The sequence below is a fragment of the Schistocerca nitens genome, chromosome 10, assembly GCF_023898315.1.
Source record: "Schistocerca nitens isolate TAMUIC-IGC-003100 chromosome 10, iqSchNite1.1, whole genome shotgun sequence".
In the NCBI taxonomy this organism is placed as follows: Eukaryota; Metazoa; Arthropoda; class Insecta; order Orthoptera; family Acrididae; genus Schistocerca; species Schistocerca nitens.
This window is the reverse complement of record NC_064623.1, coordinates 118,154,276-118,175,842: the sequence shown is the minus strand read 5'-3', so window position 1 is coordinate 118,175,842 and position 21,567 is coordinate 118,154,276. Positions and strand designations below refer to the sequence as shown.

Below are 21,567 nucleotides of genomic sequence, written 5' to 3'. Positions count from 1 at the left end.
CAACTATAAAATTTCTACAGCAAACTTTAACCATATACAGCATCCTAACAATAAAAAACTATAGTCACAAATAATTAAAAAATGAATTACCTTAAAAATTGGCTTTGTCATTCCTGCATTTTGAATCATCTCATTTCCTCAAAATTTTTCTCAAGACATATTATCACAAAATCCTTCTTAAATAATTCTGCCTCCACTATATGGCAGGCCAGCTTCCACCCTTTTCAAACCAAGTACACACACTGCTACTCTCTTCGAAAGAAGTAACCTCTCTGATCCAGTTGGATGACTCTTGTTTCATAGGTTTCCAATTTCTGGCCAAGTTTATGCCCCAAGTCTGAAACACGGAGGGGGTTCGATGATGATTTGGGCAGCCATAAAACAGTACTCCATGGGTCCCACGATTACTCTGCAATGTTGTGTTCCTGCCATGGATTATGTGATCATTTTGGCTGACCAGGTCCATATCATGGTACAATGTTCCCCAGTGGTGACGCTATGTTACAAGACAACAGGACCCTTGTTCACAGAGCTCACACTGTCCAGGACACGTTTTGACAACATAAAGATGAATTGTTGCATCTCCCCTGGCCACCAAGGTCATCAGATCTCAATATTATTGAGCCTTTACAGTCTGTTTCTAGAAGGGTGCATGATCGCTATCCATCTACATTGTCACTGCCTGAATTTTCAAAACTAGTTGCACAAAAAATGGTATAAGATTCCTGTAAAAACCTTACAGAACCTCAATTTATCCATACCGAGACAAAAGGAAGCTGTTTTGAATGCAACTGTTTTCCTACACCGTATTTGGCATGGTAGTGTGTTGTGTTTTTGGTGTTTTATAATTTTTGTCTACCAGTTGTATGTTAAGTTTGGTGATACCTGTGACAGGGCTAAGAAAAAGTATTGTGTCATCTTATGTTACATTTGATGAGCACATTATGTTAAATGCTGACTTTGGCAGTTGCTAACATGTGTGAGAATTACTGAATCATAAAACCCGTAACTCATGGTAACACATTTTATGCACACAAGAATGGAACAACTGGCAGGAGACTATACTGGAGCGGATGAATTTGAGTTCTGGAGAAATGTAGGAATATGACAGGCAACCCTGGCTCTGTGACTTATCCTTGAAGGTAGAGGTAAGAAAGGCACATTTAGGTTAAGAAAAAGCTTTTGCCAATATTGTCTTGAATACACTCTTTGGAATTCTGAACTTATCACGAATAAAATTCTGAAAGCCACATCATATCTACAACTTGAACAAAAACCAGACACGAAAGGAGGCCAGCAACTGAATATGTAGTGAGAATGGGATGTATGCTGTACTCCAAGTTATTCCATCTTACACTAAGCAAGTAGTAAAGGAAGCCAACAAGAAATTTAATTTTTGGATAAAACGAGGGATAAATTCAATAAATTAAAATTAAGTGACCAGATCTAAAAACATGAAAGTTCGCTGATGATGTTGCAATTTTGTAAGAGATATCAAAGAGTTTGAAATTAAATTACCAAAGAAGATAATATCTAGAAAATATTTTATAAGATGAACATCAACAGATGTGAAACAATGGTAATGGAGTGTAGTTGAATTAAGTCAGCTAATGCTGAGGGAATTAGAATAGGACCAAGATGAAAAAGTAGTAGATAACTTTTGCTATTTGAGCAGCATAATAACTGATAAAAAAAGAAGATGAGAGGATATAAAGTCAGACATATAATAGCAGCAAAATCACTCCTGAAAAATAAAAATATGTTAACATTTCAAAAGAGTTATCAGATTTCACAAGATCATATCATCTACATGAATGAAGGTGGAAACTTAAGGTGAATTTTAACTTGCATCAGGTTACAAAAGTTTTGTCTTCTACATATGTGTGCATAAAATCTCTAAATACTTTTTAAAATTATGTTTATTTATGAAACTTTTCATTACTACCACAAATATTCCATGTGCCCTCGACCAGAAGCATGACAAACATCAAGATAATAGTTGTACTTGTCCCATAGTTTTGCAAGCAAGTCTGGAGTTCCAGCATTCAATGCTGTTGCTAGGCAGTGTCACAGTTCACCCAAAGTCATTGGAAGTAAAGGTACATAGTTGGAGTTTTACAAAAAACCCCACAAAAATAAATATTACACTGTGCGATCAGGAGATCTTGGAAGTCAAAGGCACAATGTGATAACCATATGCCGTAGTTGCACTAAACTGATTCTGTTGAGATGAAGAATGCAAAACACCTTCTGCTGCTGTTATATTGCCATCTCGAGTCACATAATAAAAGAGCAAGCATGTGATCTAGGTGCACCAAGAAGAACCCTACAGCAATCACATTAACTGGCAAGTTACAACTGAAACTGAGGTACACTTTTAGTTTCAATGTGACACACTCACCTCTTTCTTGATGCTTCAGAGGTCCTGTGCACTACTGAGACTGTCAGGAAACTCCCACTTGTTTAGAAATTGAAAAGGAGTTACTCCCAAGTGTGCATTCATGCACATGTCATGTAATGACCACCATCAAAATGTTTTATCTATACTGTGCACCAAATTACAAATGCAGAGCTGGCTCTACATAATCTCGTGCCCTCGGCAATTAGTATACTTGGTATTCCCACCGAAAAAACTAAGTTTTAGTATAATGTTTCTTCTAGAGACACATAATGGACTCTACGTTAACTGGATGTCGAGCTGTAGCTGTCTGAGTGTTCCAGCAAAAAATACTCTTACTTAGTCTCTGCCATGTTGTTGTAAGACAAGAAACAAAGTGTGACCAAGGCAAAAAGAAAATACTTTCCATACAGTGCCTACAAGGAACAGTTATGTCCAATGTCTAGAATACTGCAGAAGAAAAAATAAACTGCTTCAAAACAAGTGCAAAACAATGACAATAGTTCATTTCCATAATTTCAAAACTAGAGTGTGATCTAGAAATTGGCAGGCCAAACGTAAAAATGATTTTCTTTTCTTTTCATATACGCTTCATTCGCCCATTTATGGATGTGCAGAGCAGTATCACGGGAGGCAGCAGAAACTGATAAATCAGATTCTGTGTTAGCAATATGCTTTGATATATGTAAAATAAAGTGTCCCAAAAAATGCAGACTGGTCAGACAAGCCACTACTGACAGGAAAATTATGGGTGAACTGTTGAAGTACTCCTAAATATAAACGGAAACTGACATGTGCAAGGGTGCTCACTTCTCAAACTAATGCAAAATACTTTTTACGTACTTCATATCCAAAGTAATAGATTGCCTACCAGAATTTATGTTACCACTCACTGTCATAGAAACACACACTGCAAATGTGACACAATAACAGGACATTTAATTTTGAAATTTCCCAGACATAATCTGCTCTTATTGGTAAAACATATGTTGGCTCTGAAAATAGAAATGATACATAATGGATTTCAGAAATAGTGTTCAAAATATCTCTCAAATTTCTGCTTGATATACATAGTAAATGTGCCTCCATAATTTTTAAGTTAATCACGATTTTCAGTCAACACTTGCTGGAACAGGACCACAAGAGAGAAAGTACAATTCTTAGCTTATGTGAAGGAAAGAATTATTCTGATTATGAGGCAGTCAACTGACAAAATATCGTTATGTATTTATGTTGATCTGTTATGTATTTTACTTACAGTTCTTTCACAGTTAGGGACAAAGTTAATAAACAGAAAAAGGTAAATGCACTCTAACCACATACAGACCAACTGAAACTGTTTGCCTAACTGCAATGTGACAGGTGATGCAGATGTCAGACCTGGAGAAGTTCAGTGCTCAGAGATCAAGTAATACAACAATGATGATGTACACCATTTATTTTAGTAACGGTTTCAGAGATTTAATTATGAAAAAAAGGGGAGCAGCAGAACAGCAGCAAATCCACAAAGTAAAATGATTCTTAGATGAATAAATTATTAATATTAATACCAATCATGGAGGCAGTAAAGGTACCAACACAATGTACAGTCGTCTATCTGCTATCATCCTGGCATTTGGACTGATGCACTGCACCTAAGGAGAAAGCAAGATAAAATTTAAGTGAAGCATTGAAGTAGTGTGTACTAAGCTCTGATAAGATGAATGTGGACAATCATATCAACATGTTCAAGAGACTGACACCACCATGGACCACATGGCGGGCTACATGTTGTTTGGCACATGGTTTACGTGAAAACTGAAAGCAGCCAATAGAGCCAAAAGGATCTGCACGCCGGAATACCTGTACACTAAATTAAAACATTTACAGCAGGCTTTCAAGAAAAATGGCTACTCAGGGAAAGAAGTAAACAGAATTCTATGACCAAATAATGGAAGGTCGAAGGACAAGCATGAAAAACAACGGTGGAAAAATACAGTTTCTCTGCCTTTTATTAAAAAAGTAATAGATCAGATCGAAAAGATTTTACAGGAACATGGCATCACACTGGTTTTTACACCAACAAAGAAAATAGGTCAAGCACTCTGATCTGTGGATAAACGCCCTCCTCTATTAGCATGTGGCATGTATAAAATTCTGTGTACATATGGTAAAGTTTATGTAGAAGCAACCAAGAGAAGTGTGGGTACATGTGTAAAGGAACCCAAAAGTCTTTGCCAATAGTCAAATCGGCTTTAGCAGGACATGCTCTTCAGCCAGGAAGTCACAAAGTGAAGTTTTCTGAAACAAAAATTTTATCTACAACAATGTGCTATTATCCACAGCTATGTAGAGAAGCCATTGAAATACATAAACATAGGCAAAATTGTAATAGGAAAGTAGAGACCATGAAACTTAGTGACATTTGGACAGTAACTCTGCAGAATCGCCAAACAGTTTTTGTCTTTGACAAGATGACAATTCCAGAATGAGATTTTCACTCTGCAGCAGAGTGTGAGCTGATATGAAACTGCCTGGTAGATTAAAACTGTGTGCCAGACCAAGACTCGAACTCGGGACCTTTGCCTTTCGCGGGCAAGTGCTCTACCCAACTGAGCGACCCAAGCACGACTCACGCCTGTCCTCACAGCTTTACTTCTGCCAGTACCTCATCTCCTACCTTCCAAACTTTGCAGAAGCTCTCCTGCGAACCTTGCAGAACTAGCACTCCTGAAAGAAAGGATATTGCAGAGACATGGCATAGCCACAGCCTGGGGGATGTTTCCAGAATGAGATTTTCACTCTGCAGTGGAGTGTGTGCAGATATGAAACTGCCTAGCAGATTAAAACTGTGTGCCAGACCGAGACTCCAACTCAGGACCTTTGCCTTTCACGGGCAAGTGCTCTACTAACTGTTTACGCAATATCCTTCCTTTCAGGAGTGCTAGTTCTGCAAGATTCGCAGGAGAGCTTCTGCAAAGTTTGGAAGGTACGAGACGAGGTACTGGCAGAAGTAAAGCTGTGAGGAGGGGCGTGAGTCGTGCTTGGGTGGCTCAGTTGGTAGAACACTTGCCCGCAAAAGGCAAAGGTCCCGAATTCGAGTCTCGGTCTGGCACACAGTTTTAATCTGCCAGGCAGTTTCAAGATGACAATTGATAAATAAGTTTTATCTTTGACAAGGGCCATCAGTGATTATCACATGTAACTCCAGCCACATCCCTTATTCTACAGTATATATCGAGACAATACAGCAGACTGATGGTGCCTTAATTTGTTTGGTAATTTACCTAATTTTTCACTTGGGTTGTTACAAGTGTAGAAAATTTTCAGTCAACACTTTAGGCCAGATTCAGCACCTATTGTGGTCGCAAGATGAGTTACAGGAACAAGGTGAAAACTGTGGATTGACAGGACAACACTTTTATAAGTTGCTATATCCAACGCATGCAGGGCAGTTAATGTGTTCTGATAATACAGCCAGAATAGCACAGTGTAGCCTTAGTGAATTTTGGGGCTATTTGTGTAAGAAACTGATACCTTCTCTGTAGATACTGCAGGAATTATTGCAAAGGGACTACTGGTGGGTATAAGAAAACAGGGAGCTGTTAGCACGGTACATGCGGGATATTAGGCATGTAGTAAAGGCATTATATTTACCACAGAGTGAAGCAGAGGTTGAAGGGGTAAATCCAGAGGATAGGTGTTTGTTGTTGTTTGTGGAAAGGCCAACTCATTCATGGATTTACAAGGCAGACACGTGTGTACACGATCCATTACACAGATATGAATCTGAAAGATATCATGTGAGACAAAAAGGAAACTCCATCTGATACATAGGGACACCTTTGATACTAGCATTATAGCTCATTACAAAAATTACTGCAAAATACTGAAGAAGGTTATCCAGAAACACCTGCAGTATGAGAAGAAGATAAATACATCCAGCAATAAAATAAAAACAATATGGGCTATAGTTAAGTCGGAGACAGGTAGGACCAGAAATGAGGAGGAACAAATAGCTCTAAAAGTAAATGAAACCCTGGTAACAAACGCTTGTTGTGTTGCAAACCATTTAAACAAGTATTTTGTCGCTGTTACTGATAGCATGGGGTTGTCAGGTTCAGTAAATAATGCAATGGAATATCTGAAACCAGTGCACACAAGCAATCTCAGTAAAACGGAACTGACACTTACTTCACCCAAAGAAATAGAATCCATCATAAAGTCCTTGAAATCAAATCATTCTAGTGGTTATGATGATATATCAACGAAGTCAATAAAAGAGTGTTCATGTGAGCTTAGTCATATCTTAAGTTATTTGTGTAATCAATCACTTGTCACAGGAACATTTCCAGACTGGCTTAAATATGTTGAAGTTATACCTCTCCACAAGAAAGGGGACAAAGAAATGCCATCAAATTACCAACCGATCTCACTTTTGACAAATTTTTCAAAAATCTTTGAAAAGGTTATGTTCAAGCGTGTCAAAGTCACAGTTTGAGTTTCTTAAGGATTCTGCTTTTGAGAAAGCTATTTACACTTACAGCGAAAATGTCCTTAATTCATTGGATGACAAATTAGAGGCAACTGGCATATTCAGTGACCTGTTAAAGGTGTTTGACTGTGTGTATCACAGCATTCTTTTAAGTAAATTAAAATATTATGGCCTCACTGGTAGTACTGGAAAGTGGTTTCAGCCATATCTTACTAATAGAAAACAAAGGGTGTCATTATGTAACACTTCAGCAGTAGGCAATCAGACAGGGAAGGGTAAACTGGCTGGGGTAATAGCAGGAAATTTAAGGGGGGAGGCACTGCCATGAATGGTAAAATACCAGTGGTTACAGGTGTTGGAGCAGCACCTTTTTTAGGATAGGTAAGAAAGAAAGATGTCAAGTTCTACGAGAGGTCAGGATTGAAACAAATCTTGAGTTTAGGAAAGAAATTAAACAGCACAAGTCTAGCACATTGGATCACCAATCACAGCTGTCAATAATAAATTTTCACCAATCACCAGAAATTTTATCTCCACCAAGCTGTATCTCAGTCCTAGGTAATTGCATTGATGAATTAAAGTCACTCAACTCAGTTGACATAATCTGCCTCCCTGAACACCATGTGACCACTGGTATAGGAACTAGGCCTAAGCACAATGAGAAACTCAGACAGGAGAGTACTGCAAATGTTAGAATAAGGAAAGGTTCTCATGAAAGTATAATTAAAAATAATGTAAGTATATTTCATCAAAATATTGGGTGTTTAAAGAATAAAATAGATGAGCTTCTGGTTTGTTTAGAAGATTTAGAAGCTGAGGATGAAATAGATATACTATGCCTGTCTGAGCATCACATTGTTACTGATATGGATAAGGTAAATGTAAGTGGATATAAGCTCTCTGCACATGTAATTAGAGAAAATATGGAGAAAGGAGGAGTTGCCATATATGTCAAAGTTATCATTGTGCAGAAAGTATAGAAACAAAAAAGTTTTGTGTAGAGAAACATATGGATACATGTGCCTGTGAGCTTAAATTAAATAAAGGCACATTTATAATTGTAACTGTATATAGGTCCCCATCGGGAAATTTTCATCTATTTCTGAAAATTTTGGACTCCTTGCTGTGCTATCTGTCAGATAGGGGGAAGCAAATTATTATTTGTGGGGACTTCAATGTAGATTCTCTGAAAGAGGGTAATAGGAAAAATGACCTTGAAGTATTACTTGGTTCTTTCAATTTGACACCCGTTATTGATTTTCCTACTCGGGTGGTAAAGGATAGCAGCTCACTGATAGATAACTTCTTTATAGACCAAGATAAGTTTAACCAGATAAATGCTCAGCCTGGTCTTTCTGATCATGGTGCACAGCTAGTTACAATATATGACATAGCTCCATTCAGCAGTACTAAACAGTCCAGCAAAGTAGTACGTTCAGTCAACAATTTAACAATTGCAAATTTCAGGGAAAGCCTACAGCAGTTAGAGTGGGATGAGGTGTACTGTGAACCTGATGCAATTTAAAATATAATTTATTTCATGACACTTTCGTAAATGCATTTGAAAACTGGTTCCCCAAGAAAATAGATAAATATACCTGTAAGAAACCATGTAACAAACCATGGCTTACTAAGGGTATAAAAATATCTTGTAACCGGAAAAGGGAAATGTATCTGACAGCAAGAAAGAGTAGTGACCCAGAAACTATCAAACATTATAAAAACTACTGTGCTATATTAAGAACATTTATTAAAGAATCCAGAAGTATGTGTATCATGTCTGAAATCAGCAAATCTGATAATAAAATTAAAACAATTTGGAATATTATTAAAAGAGAAACAGGTCAACCAACAGCACAGGAAGACAGTATTACCATCAAATTGAATGAAAACTTTACAAACAAAAAGTCAGAAGTTGAAAATATTTTTAATACTCATTTTCTAAATGTTGTAGATATAGTAGGATCCAGATGTTCATTAGAAGATGCTAGGCTGTTAATGGAAGAGGCCATACCTATGCAATTTGATACAACTGAAATCTCACCCACTTCTCCCTCTGAAATTAGGAAAATAATAAACTTGCTTAAAAGCAAAAACTCACATGGAATTGATGGCACTTCCAGCAAAATACTAAAAGCTTGTTCTCAACAGATAAGTAGGATTCTCAGCCACCTGTGTAATAGCTCTCTGGAACAGGGCATTTTCCCTGATAGACTGAAATACGCCTTTGTTATACCTTTTCATAAAAAAGGGGGTAGATCTGATGTCAACAATTACCGTCCAATCTCTCTTCTAACAGCTTTATCCAAAATTTTTGAGAAAGTAATGTATTCAAGAGTAGCTTCACATATCTGTAAAAATGAAGTACTAACAAAATGTCAGTTTGGTTTCCAGAAAGGTTTTTCAACAGAAAATGCCATATATGCTTTCACCAATCAAATTTTGAATGATCTGAATAACCGAACACCACCCATTGGGATTTTTTGTGATCTCTCAAAGGCTTTTTATTGTGTAAATCATGAAATTCTACTAGACAAGCTCACGTATTGTGGCATGAATGGGACAGTGCACAAATGGTTTAATTCGTACCTAACTGGAAGAGTGCAGAAAGTTGAAATAAGCAGTTCCCATAATATGCAAAGATCAGCACATTCCTCAAACTGGGGAACTATCAAGAATGGGGTTCCACAAGGGTCAGTCTTGGGTCCTTTGTTGCTCTTAATATATATTAATGACTTGCCATTCTATATTCATGAAGAGGCAAAGTTAGTTCTCTTTGCTGATGATACAAGTATAGTAATCACACCTGACAAACAAGAATTAACTGATGAAATTGTCAATAATGTCTTTCAGAAAATTACTAAGTGGTTCCTTGTAAATGGACTCTCACTGAATTTTGATAAGACACAGTACATACAGTTCCGTACAGTAAATGGTATGATGCCATTAATAAATATAGACCTTAATCAGAAGCATATAGCTAAGGTAGAATATTCAAAATTTTTAGGTGTGTCCATTGATGAGAGATTAAATTGGAAGAAACACATTGATGATCTGCTGAAACATTTGAGTTCAGCTACTTATGCAATAAGGGTCATTGCAAATTTTTGTGATAAACATCTTAGTAAATTAGCTTACTACGCCTATTTTCACTCACTGCTTGGATATGGCATCATATTTTGGGGTAATTCATCACTGAGGAATAAAGTATTTATTGCACAAAAGTGTGTAATCTGAATAATAGCTAGAGTCCACCCAAGAGCATCCTGCAGACATTTATTTAAGGATCTAGGGATATTCACAGTAGCTTCTCAGTATATATACTCTCTTATGAAATTTGTTATTAACAACCAAACCCAATTCAAAAGTAATAGCAGTGTGCATAACTACAATACTAGGAGAAAGGATGATCTTCACTATTCAAGATTAAATCTAACTTTGGCACAGAAAGGGGTGAATTATACTGCCACTTTGTCAATTACCAAATAGTATCAAAAGTCTGACAGATAACCAACAAGTATTTAAGAAGAAATTAAAAGAATTTCTGAATGACAACTCGTTCTACTCCATAGAGGAATTTTTAGATACAAATTAAGGGAAAAAAAGTTGTTATATTAACTTAATTATGTTGTTAAATTAACTTAATTATGTCATGTATTGGAAAATTTGACTTGTTCCACATCATTACGAAATATCGTATTCATGATCCATGGAACTAGTATTAATGTAATCTAATCTAATCTAATCTAATCTAATCTAATCTAATCTAACATCAGCTGACTGGGAAGAAATTACATGTGGTGTTCCCCAAGGTCCCACACTAGGTCCACTACTATTTCTTGTGTATATTAATGACCTGTCATCTGTTACATTACCAGATGCCAAGTTTGCCTTATTTGCAGATGATACAAACATTGCAATAAATAGTAAATCAAATATAAATTTAGAAATGGCAGCTAATCAAATTTTTACTGACATTAATAAGTGGTTCATAGCCAATTCACTGTCATTAAACTTTGAAAAGACCCACTATATGCAGTTCAGAACTTCCAACAGATTTCCTTCTGGTGGGTGTATAAAATATGATGATATGGACATAGGAGAAGTTGAGAGTGTAAAATTCTTGGGATTACAACTGGGATAATAAATTCAGTTGGAAGCAACATACTAACGAACTGCTAAAGTGCCTAAACAAGTCTGTGTTTGCAATGTGAATGATGTCAGACACAGGAGATATAAATATAAAAAACTGGCATATTTTGCTTATTTTCACTCCATTATGTCCTATGGTATCATATTTTGGGGTAACTCCACAAACAGAGAAAAAATTTTTAGAGTACAGAAGCGTATAATAAGAGTAATGAGTAGTGTAAATCCAAGAATATCATGTCGAAACCTATTCAAAGAATTGGGCATATTAATCACAGCTTCTCAGTATATTTATTCCTTAATGAAGTTTGTTGTAAATAATACATCTCTTTTTCCAACTAACTGCTTAGTACACAGTATCAATACTAAGAATAAGAACAATGTACATAAAGATTTAAAATCACTTACTCTTGCACAGAAAGGAGTCCAGTATTCAGCAAGGCATATTTTCAATAAGTTACCAGCAACCATTACGAGTTTAGTTTCAGACAAGGCACAATTTAAACATAATTTAAAAGAATTTTTGGTGGCCAACTCCTTCTATTCCACCCATGAGTTTCTCAACAAGTGCAGTAGACCATATTAATGAAAATTTATTATACTTATTGTAACAGCCAAATAACTACCTACTGTGTGAATGATGGATGTATGGAAAGCAGATGTAAGTCTTAAGTCTGTAAATAGTGGAAGTTTAATTTTAAATCTTGTACATAATCTGACTGTTCTTAACTGAGGATCACTGAAATGAATAATTTACTTTAATTTTTGACAATACTTGGTTGTAATAGCCAAGAAACTAGCAAATGTCTGAATTATGGATTTAATGAAAGCAGATGTAAGTATTAAATCTGTAAATAGTAGAAGTTTAAATTTAATTCATGTACATAATTTTACTGTTTATTGACTGAGGATCATTAAAATTAATGAAACTCAAGTTTTTCTAATTACATTTTTGTAATGTGTTTATCTGAAATGTTCCACACCCAGGAGGATTCCCTCTTTTATGGGTCTATGGAATGAATAATTAATCTAATCTCATCTAATCTAATCTCATCTAATCTAATCTAATCTAATCTAAAGGCCGAGACCGGGATACAGGATTCAAAGGTGCCTATAGGAGGCGGAAAGGACTGCCTTACATATAACAGGACGCCATGTACACATTTTAGATGTGGGAGTCCTGACCATTTCAAATGAGCGAAAGAAAAGCGAGAATTCTGACAGACTAGAGGCCAGTAATAGGAGTGAGGTTAAGGTGAGTAGACCCTTAGTGTGTAATAAGGCAGTGGCTCACAGTCAAACCTTCTAAGGTAAAGTTTGCACAATCACAGATGTCATTTTTGGCACACACAGTTTCTCCCCGGGGTACTACTGTTGACCAAAGCTGCTTTAAGACTGTGTACAACTGTTTTCCACCTAAGAGTATCTAGGCTATGGCAAGGTTCATTGGCACGATTAATTTTTTCCAAAAATTCACACTTAACTTTTCCCAGATCGCTAGTCCACTGAGTTACATGAGAAAGAAAGGAAGGAAATTTGAATGGGGTCCACAGAGGAGTGGAGGAGGGGGAGGGGGAAGGGTGGGGATTTCTCAGATGGGTGGATTATCTGCAGGAGGTGTCATAAATCAATTAGCAGGACAAAAGGTCAAGAGAAGAGGAGGGGGAAGGGTCAGGGTTTTCTCAGGGTGGATTATACCCTGGATGCTTCTATGTCAGGTGTAGCACCTCTTCTTTTATTAGAACACTAGTCAAGGAGAAGACCGATAGGGTACACCTCTCTCAGTCTGCCAAGATTAGAAATTTTATATTCAGTTTACAGACTGGAAAGGTTGGCTGTATTGTTTGCTTTGCAGAAAATCCGTACATCCTGGGAGCACCGTCCATTCGTTGTTGAAAGTGATAACCGTGCCCTTATTGGGTACGGGGACGACTGAGGTGGATGGGGTGTATTGCAAGAGAAGCAATTCGGATCTCCGCCTCCAGTTTAGAGTGTGTCATTTAGGTGGAGGGTATAAAGCTGTTGCTGACAAACATAATTTTATGTTTGGGAAAGGGGATATTGAATCATACAGTGAGTGGACATTTCAAGGAGGCAGTAAGCACAAAGCAGACTTCTTTGTGGCTATCCTCACCTATCTCCTGCGGTTGTTTACAGACAGTGCAGAACATCAGGATTCCAATGTTAGGTTACAAGAAATTAAAGAGATGATAAAGGGAGGAGAAAAGGTTAAGCCCTACTGTTTAACTGTAAATGTTTTGAGCTGTCCAGTCAGGGGAAGTAAACAGGACAAAATAGCTTCACCTCTCACCCCAGGAGTAGTATCTTTACTATGTAAATATTACCGAGAGTTGCTACCCAGTAGCCATTTAGGAATATTTAAAACACAACTGAAAATTCTGGAAAATTTTATATGGCACATTACAGACAAGGGAATTAAGGGGTGGGTACAGTTTTACAAAGTCTGTGCAATGAGTAACCAAATGATGAGTACACGGCACAGAGTGACTGCTAGCTTCTGAAATAGTGACGTCACCCACGCAGATATTATACATAAATTATGTGAACAATCTTCTGCAGTAGCAAGTCGGGAATAGGTTCATATTAATTTGTATGGATATCTTTACCTGCATTTGCTGGTTATTTCCGAACTGTGATATGACTGCACATGGCACTATAAATTGCTTAAAGTCCTTGTTTGGTACCCTTGGGCAATTTCAATATGTAGTCTCTGCTAATGCTGCATCATTCAAGTCGTGACTGTTTCAGGGTTCCTGTTTCGAAAGGGGGACTGCACATACTGCTACAATGCCTTACTGTCCTAACCCATCATTTGAGGAATGAGTCAACCGCAATTTGTGTTTTGCCCACATAGCACACCAATATGAAGACCTTTCACTTCAATGGTTAGTTTTTGCCATCAACATGATGGTACAGGAGTCTTAGAAACAGATCCCGCTAGCCTTATGTTCACATGTAAGCCCGACATGCCACTAGAAAATTTGTGATAAATCAACCCACTATTAACTGAGAAAAGTGTTACAATGCAGATCTGAGACTACTGGAAGAGGGCAAGAGCTAATTTGAAGAGCAAGAAGCACAGAATTATAACAAGGGGAGATGTCCTACTCACCTCAAACAGGGTGACGGAGTCTGGGTGCAGAGCTTTCAGGCAGTCAGTAAAGCAAAAGATAAAATAATGATGACGTTGTTGCCCAGATTGAAGGTGATGGTACAACTCTTCCTGTTTGCAACTCCAGTCACCCTTTACATTAAAAACCCACATTGTAATTGAATTTTTTTGGGTATATTTATCCCAAGTTAAACCCAATACTAATGATGTAAGAAAACGTAATAAGTGATGTGTATGAATTTAAGCCTGTATAAAGAAGGGGAGCAACTGTTTGATAATCAATGTTCAGTAATAGTGTTCAATGAACTGGTGCAACTGTGAGAAAATCATCATCTACTGTGTATATTATGTATGTACATTACAATCTGTATTTTTAAGCAAGGCGTAGTTAGTTCTTCACTACCTCTACTCATGCTATCTTCCAATTTATCCTTAATTGGAGATGTAACAACACTAAAGAAAAGGACCTTTAGCAATTTAATTTAACTGTAGTATCCTGTGTAGTGGTGGCACTAATATTGTCTTCTCGAGTTCCCTTTTTTAATTTTGCAGTGGCCACACGGTGTGACATCCGGCCATGAGAGTACTTGACTGGCAGACAGAATGATTGCTGTGGCTGAAGTGATGGGACACTGACACTGGACAAGCAACCGGGCTGCTGGTATAGAGCAAAAGCTTTACCCTGGATGATTTTGGAAGTCTTGCCGAATGTGATGGGACCAACTTATGTGGCCATGTCAAGAGGCATCCTAATGTAACTCCCAGCTACTCAAGAGGATATCTGAAGAGTTTCTGTAGAATAAGGTGGTGAAGGCAATCTCTCAATCTGCATATCTGTAAAATGACTGAATGTTAAACTGTTTCTCTGTTTTATATTGGTGCCAATGGCAGTTTTAATGTAAGTTTTTAATTTCAGGATTGTTGTGCCAAATTCTTAAAGGTTTTTGTTATAATTTTGGTAGTTGGGGACAACTGCTATTTTCCTGTTTTCTTAAGCAGCCATAGTTGCTAAACTACCTTCAATGTGCTTTTTAATTGAACCCATGGAGATGATTAAGTTTAGTTCTAATTTATTTGTTTTAATAAATGTTGTTAACCGGTAAGTATAAACCACTTAATCAACCAGCCCTTCCACTCTCCTGTCACACTCTTACTCACATTCTTTATTATTTCAACTGCACTGTCCACTAGATTATAAAGTCAAACATGTGATACTACACTAGGGTGCAGATGTACACCAAATCAGTCAGCATTGAGCGACAGTGGTTGGTAAACTGAAAGGGCCACAGCTCCCAAACATTCTCTAAAGACCGGAAAATACATTCCACCTCAACATAATAGATGAGATAATTTTATAAATGAAACATTTGCAATCGTGAAAACTTATTGATTAATCCCTGTTGGGTCCTACATAAAACCCACAAGTGAATTACTAATAACCATTATTTGTTGAACATAGTTCACACCAATTGTAATAAATAAATAAACAGCAGAACTGATCCACAAAATTACTACAAATGGCCTATTCGAGACAAAGTGACCTTCTCTACAGCAATGAGTCTGGGTTCCCTAAACAGTGAGTGATGTGAAACCTATCCTGTACTCACCATACGTGATACTCCTACAATGGAACCACAGTAGCTTGGATGACTAACACTGAATAAAAATTAGTTTAAAATAAGGAGATATGTATGGTCTACCACCCATCAAGGTTATTTATCCATAAACCTTAATATTTTAACACTATCAATGTTCAAAGGTTAACGAATCAATGACTACAGAAGCATACGTTTCATAAATTAGATATCATATGGAAAAAGCTAAATATTTGCTTGAAACAACATGCAGTACTTGAATACTCATATTCCCCAAAATAGATGCTGCTGGGTTTCTGTACAATCTTCCCCTATTAGTAACTGAAATGTGACTGTGGAGATTCAAGGAGGTGACTGAAATACCCCAAAATGGAAGTTCTACTTTGGAAATATAATACTAAATATTGCATGTGTTAATATTTTTTGCCAAATCACTTATGATTCTTATGAACCTTTTGTGACTTTTGCTTCTGCAGTATTCAAATTTGTTAACCTTTGATCATTGATTGTGCACAAACGCACAGTTTCACAGATATTTGACACTGATGAGTGGCAGAGAAGACACTTCTCCAAACTTAAAAACTATTTTTATTTGGGTTAAGCCATGTCAGCTGGGTTACTTTCCTTGTGAGAGTTATGGATATGACTTGGATTTGGTATTACAACACTTTTCAGAAGTTTTTGACTCAGTATGTTTTTTTGGAGACCTAGTCATGAATGTGACAGTCATAACATGTCATGAATGGATAAAGAAGCATCTAAAGTTACTGAATTTCATACCTGGTATCCTCATGGATGTGTAATAGAATCTTTACTGTTCATGTTATATACTGATTGCTTAGCAGATAGTATTAGTTTCAGGCTCAGCTTTTAGCAAATGATGTATCTATGACAAACAGTCATTCAATAAAGAATTGTAGGAATGTCCAACTGGTTTTTAACAAAATATCAGTCTCATACAAACAAATGCAGTAATGTTGCACTATGGGGTTAACGAGTCACAGCATAAGTCAGACCTGTCCTACCAGTGTCTGAGTGTAGGCAAATTGTAGAGATATGAAGTTGAACTATTAGATAAGCTCAGTCTTAGGTAAAACAAATGGCAAGATTTAATCCATCAATTGGCCACCAGGAATTTTCAGTTTGGCTGTGAAGGAGACTGCTTATGCCATACATTAGAGTACTGCTTAATTGTGTGGGATCCAAAACTGGTTGGACTAACAGGGACCATTAAACTTGTGCAAAAGAAAGGGATAGCAGAAATGGTTACACACCTGTCTGTTCTGTGGAAGATAATAATTGAAATTACGGGTAAAGTATACTGATAAGATAACAAAATCCCATGAAATATATTTACAAAAATATAAGACTCAGTTATCAGGACAAAATGTTCACATACGTTTTGAACACCATATATATCTGCTGAAGAGACTGCAGAAATAAAAACTTACAGCAGGGCATAGAGAAAGGCATGCAAGTAATCATTCTTGTCAAGCTTCATCTATGAGTGGAACTGTTAAAGAACCGCCTACAAAATACCTTGCCATCTTAGTGTATAGATATACAAGGGACATTCCAAAAGCAACTTTTGTCATTGTTTTTGAAAGAGAACATGGTACACCAGGTGACACAACAAGTGCCACATGAATCGACATCCATTGCTAGTTTAGAAAGAGAAGGGGTGCCAGTGGAGGAAGAATGATGTATGCACAGAGCACCAGAAAAGAGAGAATAGCAGTAAACTGGCGTAACTGAGGTTATTAGAGCACCTATCACAATGGCAGACAGATGTGCACTGACAATGTGGTCACCAATGGAAACGTGTGCTGTTATCTGGTGCGAATGGGTACATGGGATTAGTGTGTGAATGCCTACAGACTAACCCCATCTAGTCTCGGGATGTCACTTCCAAACCAATGCTGAAGTGCAGCAGGCTGTGCAAAATTTTCTTGCATCCCGAGGCACCAAGTTTTACCACAGTGGTTTCTTCAAACTGATTGCACTCTATGACAAATGTCTTAATATTGGTGGTGACTACGTCAAAAAATAGTGTAAGATGTATAGCTTTTGATGCCATGGTGTATTTGTTTGTGGCAATCAAGATTCGTCATTGTTTTTCAAACAGAAACGTATTTTCAGAACATCCTTTGTAGTTTACTTTACTTTTTGCGTGTTGTTTGAATCACATTCACAACTCAACTGTGATCTGGAACACATCAATAGTTTCCAAATAGGATACATTTTTCTGTTGAAACACTGCTACATTATGACCATTTATGTAACCAGATTTTTTATCTTGATATACAACAAAATTTGGCAAATGTAACCCAAGCACATTCAGAAATTCATAGTTGTCAAATAGAAAGGCTTTCAATTGGTTTTTAAAAATTTCATTATTTACCGGCAACTTTAATTTATAAAGGTGATCAAATATTTTTGTTGTAGCATACTTTGCAACTTTCTGTGCAAGAGTTATGGTAATATTGGAGATAGTGGAGGACATTTTTGTGCCTATTTAAGGGTGCTGCTATTTTCAAATAATGTGACTAACTCTTCACAACAAAAGGTCATAAAATACTAAACATAAGTGAGGCTGTTGTTACTATGCATAATTTTTTAAACATTTGTGTACATGAAGTTTGAGGATGGGCACCAGCTTTACTCTCACAGTTCTTTTCTGTATGATGGATACTTCATGTGTACATCCAGAAATGACCCAGAATGTTACTCCATTTGACATCAATGGATGGAAGCATGTAAAGTAAGCTAATTTTGCAATGCTTTCCAGTACCAAATGTCATGTACAGTGGACAACACTGAACCCAAGGGTTTCAGAAGATATATGATATTCAATAAAAATTCTATATATCTAAAAACAAAGATGATGTGACTTACCGAACGAAAGCGCTGGCAGGTCGATAGACACACAAACGAACACAAACATACACACAAAATTCAAGCTTTCGCAACAAACTGTTGCCTCATCAGGAAAGAGGGAAGGAGAGGGAAAGACAAAAGGATGTGGGTTTTAAGGGAGAGGGTAAGGAGTCATTCCAATCCCGGGAGCAGAAAGACTTACCTTAGGGGGAAAAAGGACGGGTATGCACTCGCACACACACACACACACACACACACACACATATCCATCCACACATATACAGACACAAGCAGACATATTTAAAGACATTGGTCTTTAAATATGTCTGCTTGTGTCTGTATATGTGTGGATGGATATGTGTGTGTGTGCGAGTGCATACCCGTCCTTTTTTCCCCCTAAGGTAAGTCTTTCCGCTCCCGGGATTGGAATGACTCCTTACCCTCTCCCTTAAAACCCACATCCTTTCGTCTTTCCCTCTCCTTCCCTCATTCCTGATGAGGCAACAGTTTGTTGCGAAAGCTTGAATTTTGTGTGTATGTTTGTGTTCGTTTGTGTGTCTATCGACCTGCCAGCGCTTTCGTTCGGTAAGTCACATCATCTTTGTTTTTAGATATATTTTTCCCACGTGGAATGTTTCCCTCTATTATATCAATAAAAATTCTGATGCACATTGCTACCCAGGAACACTGAACAGTCAGTTTTACATCTTTCCTTTCTCCTGTGATGTACTTATATTGATAGTGACCTATTTGCCTTGCACTGTACAGGATGAACTGTGATTCATAAAGAGTACATCAAGCAATGTACCATTTACTGACAAATAATCAATAATACTTCTGAATATTTGATTTATAGTTCCTTTTACCACAGCATGCCAGACTGAAGGAGATAGAGGGAAGGAAGTGAGACAGATTATGGCTCAACATCTTGCAGGTGTCAAGATCTTTACAGGGAAAGGATGGGAAAGAAAATCAGATGCAACCTTTTCAAAGGAACTGTCCTGCATTTGGCCTATCCAAATCAGGGAAACTCCAAAAAATTTAAATATGGGTGGTCATACAGGACTCTCAACTCCTGTCCTCCAGTGTCTTAACCAGTGTTCTACCTCACTCAACCCAGTTCAGAAACCAGCAGTTCAGATAGACTGAAACCCAATTCCTGTATCTCTATCACACAAGGCACACCAGAAGCTTACAAATAAGGTACAAGGCTAGGATGCGTGTGGGGGCCGGTAACATTCCTTGCGGATCACCTGTGAGTGAAATAACAAGACGAGGAGTTAATGTCCACACAAGTCACCTACCATCATGCTGTGCACATTGGTTTGCAGACAATGTAAAGACAGATGAATCTGGATACTTACCAGAGTTTCTTCCTTAATGAATGTGTCTTCAATCTCTTGATTTGGAGATGTGGATGGGTCAGTTTCAACCTGAATGAAAATAAATGAGAGGTACAGGTGCAACACAGGCTACAAAAATACAGAAAAAACAGGTCTAAACAACATAAATGAATATGTCATGACAACTGAAAGTCTGTGACAGACTGGGACTTGAACCTAGACAAAATTGCCACAATAGTCAGATTGTCTGACAAACCGCCCTGGCCTGATTCAAACTTTCATTTGTCACTGATGTTCCCTCCTACAATTTCACAATCCTATTTCCTGAGGTTCTGCAACCATGACGTGTGTGGTACAGAACACAACAGCAGCTCAAGGGGAACAGAGTCGGTGGACCACTGTGGCTTAGCCTCACACAAAGGATGTACATGAAGTTAGTTAAATGCTGCGATATTAAATAACTGGGTCATTACGGATGAAATCAATGCATCATATTTCAAACACTCCTACTTTGAGGGAATCAATGAGATTGTATATATGCTGAATTTAGCTGTACATGCAGTTTACTCAACAAAAAATTTACAACAAATTTAAAATTATTCAAGAGTAGAAAGCATATCGTTTGCTTTACTCATCTTTACGGATCAATGTTCTCCTCTGTTGTTGATTGTAGTCATTCCATTATTTACTTAAAGCACTGGATTTTGCTATTTTGTATGCATAAAATGTGGAATTGGTGATTTCTGAGTTCAATCCAATATGCAATTTTACTCATTCTTGGGTTTGTTTATATTTTCTTGAAGACATACCATTCAGAATGTGTTTCCACTCTACCATTCAGAATGTGTTTCCACTCTACTCAAGTTACCACTTCACATACTGCTGGCCATACTACTACCATCATGCCTGCTACCCAATGAACAACAACCATAATGTAACATCTCATTCCAAAACACACAGTAAAAGCCATATGTAACAGTATAAATTCTTACGTAAGTTAACAAGTAGTCATTGTGCTAATCTTGACAATAATTTAAGGTTTTGAAAGCTAATTCTGTGAAGTGAAACTATTATTTTGGAATTTTTCTTTTTTTTTTTCATTCTATACTGTAATTAGAAAAGGCAAACATAATTTTGCTATAACTGCTTTTTGGATGTGATACAATCACCCACATACCTATTATTTCAATAATCCATACAATAAAAGTAAATCTGTAATGGTTTTGTCTGAATTTTTTAGTACAAAAATGACAAATGAAACTTATCAATACCGTACAGTGACATAAACTGAAGAGACTGTTCCCCATCAAAACAAACTCGCATATCTTCAACATATTTCACATTGTAGGTTCAGCATATCCTGAAAGTTTTTACTGGCATAATTCATGTTACTCTATCTACGCCAATTTCATTCGTATTGATCTCTCCACTCATTTCTGCTCTTTCAACTCATTTCAGTTACATAATATACACACAGCTCCTGCAACACAAGCATAAGAAGTGTTCAGTACCCGCTGTATTAGGCACCTCACTGTGCAGCTGCAGGTTGAATGTCTGGAATCAGGTTGTGCGCAGGTTGCAGGGAGTTGGCTTGCAGA

At 37.2% G+C, this 21,567-nt stretch overlaps 1 protein-coding gene across 4 annotated transcripts in view; it reads right to left on the bottom strand.

Moving 5' to 3' along the window:
* Positions 1-21,567, bottom strand: part of LOC126210335 (uncharacterized) — a 180,473-nt gene that overhangs the window by 138,189 nt on the left and 20,717 nt on the right. For 3 of the 4 annotated variants that reach the window (XR_007540650.1, XM_049939543.1, XM_049939542.1), the window contains one exon: positions 19,991-20,059. Coding sequence is in view for 2 of the 4 variants with exons in the window: in XM_049939543.1 (XP_049795500.1) it covers positions 19,991-20,059 (69 nt within the window). In the remaining 2 variants the exon portion in view is untranslated. Of the gene's footprint in view, positions 1-3,976; positions 4,023-19,990; positions 20,060-21,567 lie in introns of those variants that run through there. The other variant, XM_049939545.1, reaches the window with a different exon arrangement.